At 49.3% G+C, this 4,025-nt stretch overlaps 1 protein-coding gene across 1 annotated transcript; it reads right to left on the reverse strand.

Moving 5' to 3' along the window:
• Positions 1–155: 155 nt before the first annotated feature.
• On the reverse strand, positions 156–3,952 carry NGA_0224202 (drug metabolite transporter superfamily). Its single transcript, XM_005853636.1, has 10 exons — positions 3,680–3,952; positions 3,404–3,503; positions 3,182–3,318; positions 2,575–2,689; positions 2,346–2,428; positions 2,152–2,199; positions 1,825–1,986; positions 1,549–1,645; positions 1,083–1,348; positions 156–544 (listed from the first exon to the last, which is right to left on the reverse strand). Exons 1-10 carry the CDS (start codon positions 3,776–3,778, stop codon positions 482–484), a joined length of 1,170 nt encoding a protein of 389 aa, XP_005853698.1. The 5' UTR covers positions 3,779–3,952; the 3' UTR covers positions 156–481.
• Positions 3,953–4,025: the final 73 nt, after the last annotated feature.

Here is a 4,025-nt window from a genome sequence, read left to right on the forward strand (position 1 = left end):
ACATAACCCTAAACATAACCCTAAACATAACCCTAAACATAAACATATCTATGTGCTCCAGTAGGCAATAGGTACGTGCAACAGTGCTCTTTCTCCAATTTTTTGGATGTTATATATGTTTGGAAAAATTACGAGCTTCATTCACTCTCCTTCTCCTGCCTCATCCCGTCTTCTTGCCTTGTTCAATTCTTTACCCCAATTGTTCCTTCCTCCACTGATGATGTTAAGGATAGACGCATGTCACCCCCTTCTTTCTTGCTCTCTCTCTGGCCCTGATACACTCTGTCCACCTTTCCTCGTTCTTTTTCTCCTTGCGAGGGATTCGACATAGGTGGATGCACTCCCGAGACCCCCTCGCCCCGTTCGTCTTGTCCTTTCTTCCTTTCACGTGATCGTGTATAAAAATTTCCACCATGATGAGTTTGTAACTCTCGCAATGACATTGATGCGAAAGTGATGGTATTTCCATAACTGCCTGAACCTATATCCCTCCGTCCTCCTGCACTCCCTTGATAGGAGGATGCCAGTCTACCCGGAGCATGATCTGATAAAAAGAAAATGTGGGTGGACAAGAAGAAAATCGCAACAGAGGTATGATAAAGCCAAGAATCAACAAGCTTTACACCATTGATTTTTTCTAGTCTGATGGAAAGAAAGGGAAAAAAATGAAAAATAAAAAAGGCGGGGGTACGAGCGCACAATTTGTGGTCGGCAGAATTCAATTGCGATAGGGTGTCTGTATTGAGTACGAAAAAATACCTGCACGAGGCGTTCCGTAGAGAGAGGCTCCTCGCTCTCGAATGAGCCGGGGATCAGTGCGGTCTTGGATCAGAGGAGACCGCATGAGAGCAGGCGAGGCCTGAGTGAGGAGAAAGAGGCAGGGAGTGTTTGGTAGGATAATGCGAAAACCAAGGTTGGTCAAAGGAGGTGAATGCGAAAAATGAAAATGCGAAAATAAAGCAATGCTGAAGGGAAATGATGGGAAAGTCGAAGTAATCGGAATATTCACTCATAGATACCCGAGTAAAAGCAGAAGAGAAATGCAATTTTTGTCCGTGGATGTAATGAAATATTGCACTTACCATACTACGATCTGTCCGAATGACAGGTGCAAAATCCTCAATTGATTGCGCCCGAATCCTGGCATCACCTTTGCCTTCCTCCGTCCCGGCCTCGACCCTCTCATAGCCAGCGTAGGAAGGAAAGAGAAGCCAAGGTACGGAGCCGTTGTAGACGGCGGTGCCAAAAAAGAGGAGGAGCATTCCTCCAAACTGCAGCCAGGAGTAGACCGTCCAGGCCTCTCCAAAGCGGCCGTACGTGAAGACGTAGTAGATGAGAAGGTCCGTGCCTGAGGAGAGAGAGTGTCTGCTTTTGAGTTCCTCGGGTGAGAGGACACCAGATATCACAGCCGTTCTCACTACTCCGTAGTGATTGTGGATGTGTATGGGCGTACGTAGCCTTCTTTCAACGAACAATCGAGTGATTTACGTTACACCACTCCCTTGAAAGCCCTATACTATTATGTAAGGGTACCCCTCCTACCCTTACCCCAGACAGAGATGGGCCGGAAGTTGTCGAGGATGGCGTGCCAGACTGAGGAAAGAAAATGCGTGACGTAGATGGCAAAGATGTTGTAGCAAGCTACCTGGAGAAGAGAAGAGGAAATAGAAGGCATCAGATGGGGGAGGGACGCATGAGTGTCCTACGAAGTGTTGATAATGGAGTGGGGGACTTAAAGTAGCAAAGACCCGTGGCCTTGAAAAGCCATGAAAACACGGGAGACGAGAGAACACCGAGCAATGGGGAGAAGAGTCGCAATCGCACCGTGAGGAAAAATATAAGGAGGACTGCCTGTAGCGGTGCGCTATTGCGAACCATCGCCAGCGAGTCGAAGACATTCTCCATAGAACCGCCCTCATCGGTTCCGGGAAGATAGTAGGCTGAGGGAAAGACGACCAAAAGCATGAGGATCATGCCCCAGAAGCCCTGTGGAGGAAAAAGCGAGTATGTAAAGCACCAGGGAGAAGCAGGAAGCGGCCGGAGTGGTAGATTGCGCGAAAGGCATTAAAGCCAAGGGAGATGGGGTGCTTGCTTCGCTGTGAGTTCTCTCAACTCTAGCAGTGTAACAGGGTGTCGACTTTCTTTTCTCACCTCCAACCCAACCAGCACCATCGGCGGGAGGCTTTCCACTGTCATAACCTGCGTAAATCAACAGTAAGTATTGAGCGACAAAAAGTGAGACATCCTACCGTTTCAACTTCCTTGTTACCCATCCTCCCAGTGTCTTCTACCTGACGACTGCTGAACCCCCCTCTCCTTCCCTCCCTTTCCCGCTCCTTCCGTACCTTCTCCTCAAACACGTATTGAGTGCCCTGGACCAGACACGACAAAAGGATGAAACCAATACCCACACGGGGGTCTCGATTGTCTGCGCAAAAGGAAGTAGGATGGAAGAGGGGGAATTTGCGAGGAGTCGAAGGTAAGCACAGACCGAAAGAAGAAAACAGAGGGAGGAAAGGAAGCACAGCGCATAAATCTAAAAAAAAGGGAGAAGATAACACGTGCGGCACTGACCAACAGTATTTTTGTGATCGAAGAAGGTGGTGGAGGCCACAAGTACCATGGCCACAAGGTTGATGCTAACACCGAGCCACATGTGCGGGGCGAGATGGTCCTTCAATACGAAGGCCTGAGCGAGAAGGGGAGGGGGCAAGATAGAGGAAAGGAGAGACAAAGGAAAGGCATGAGGTGCCGGAAGAGGGGATCTAAGTACGTCTTCGGCTTTTCTCGGAGTTGCCAACTATCTCAGCTTTCTTCACATCTGTCTGCTCCCTTTCTCCTCCTGCCCTCTTCTCCTTCCAGTTTTCTCCAGCACCCAAACCTTGAGAAGGGCTGTGATGATGATGACCGTGCATCGTACGAGCTGATAGACGGATACGGTAACATAGAGTAGGCCCGCCTAGGAAGCAGATAGAAAGGGAGTGTTTGGAAAGGAGGTGAGGAGGGTTGAGGAGAAGATTTAACCGCTCATAGCTGTTTGCGAGTGACAAAATAAGGTCACAGGACTGGCGATTGAATTTGTCGTTTCCCTCCCGCTATCCGTAATCATTTTTCTATCTTCCCGTCTGCGATGCCCTCAACCATCCCGTTTCGACCCCGTGATCCTCCTCTCCTTCCTTACTTTCGCAAAAGCTGTCCCCACGAGGTCGAAGAGGGAGGGAGCGAGGACAAGCAGACAGAGACGCCAGTTCAGCGGTTTGGGCTCGTCCGATGGAGAGGGAGGGTAAAGACGAGCGTAGACGCGCATGGCTGGAAGGGCTGGGGAAAAGGCGTCAAGATGCGAAGAAAGGGTTGATGAGAGCATCTTAAGAGGAATTAAAAAAGGAGAAAGAGTTGAACTAACCCATCGCCATGGCCATGAACATGAGAAACGTTGTAGTAAGAGGCTTTTCAAACGGTTTTCTCGTCCCGTCCGCGCCGACTGAAGTCATTTGATAGGCGACCTGCAGCGGGAAGAGCACACGAGAATGATCGGAGCTCGATGAAGTTAAGCTGCCATGTCTGGCGAGGTGTCTCGATTTTTAATAGCTCCTCAATCTTTGTACAAGCATAGCGTGGTCGTGCATGAACTCCACCTCCATCTCCACAACCCCCCTCTTGCTTCCATGCACGAACAAACCTTGATGGTTATAGAGCTGAATGTTCCCGTAAACAAGCCCATCAGGAAAACACTCATGCCGGGGCCATCACAGCCCAGAGTAGTGTGGCCTTTGGCCATGTTGCAAGTGCCTCCTTACTAGTCTAAGCAACAGGTTGCCAAATGAACTCAGAACTACCGCTCGTCTTGTTTGACTTTGGCGCCGTAGCTCCAAGGAAGTTTTTTCGCTCTATCGAGATCCGACCTTAACAAGTGCTGCAGTTCAGTTTATTTCTTTTCTCTGGCCTCTGCTGTAAGATGTGAAATAAAATATACTAACCCTAACCCTAACCCTAACCCTAACCCTAACCCTAACCCTAACCCTAAC

The sequence above is a fragment of the Nannochloropsis gaditana genome (assembly GCF_000240725.1).
Source record: "Nannochloropsis gaditana CCMP526 unplaced genomic scaffold scaffold802, whole genome shotgun sequence".
Lineage (NCBI taxonomy): Eukaryota > Eustigmatophyceae > Eustigmatales > Monodopsidaceae > Microchloropsis > Microchloropsis gaditana.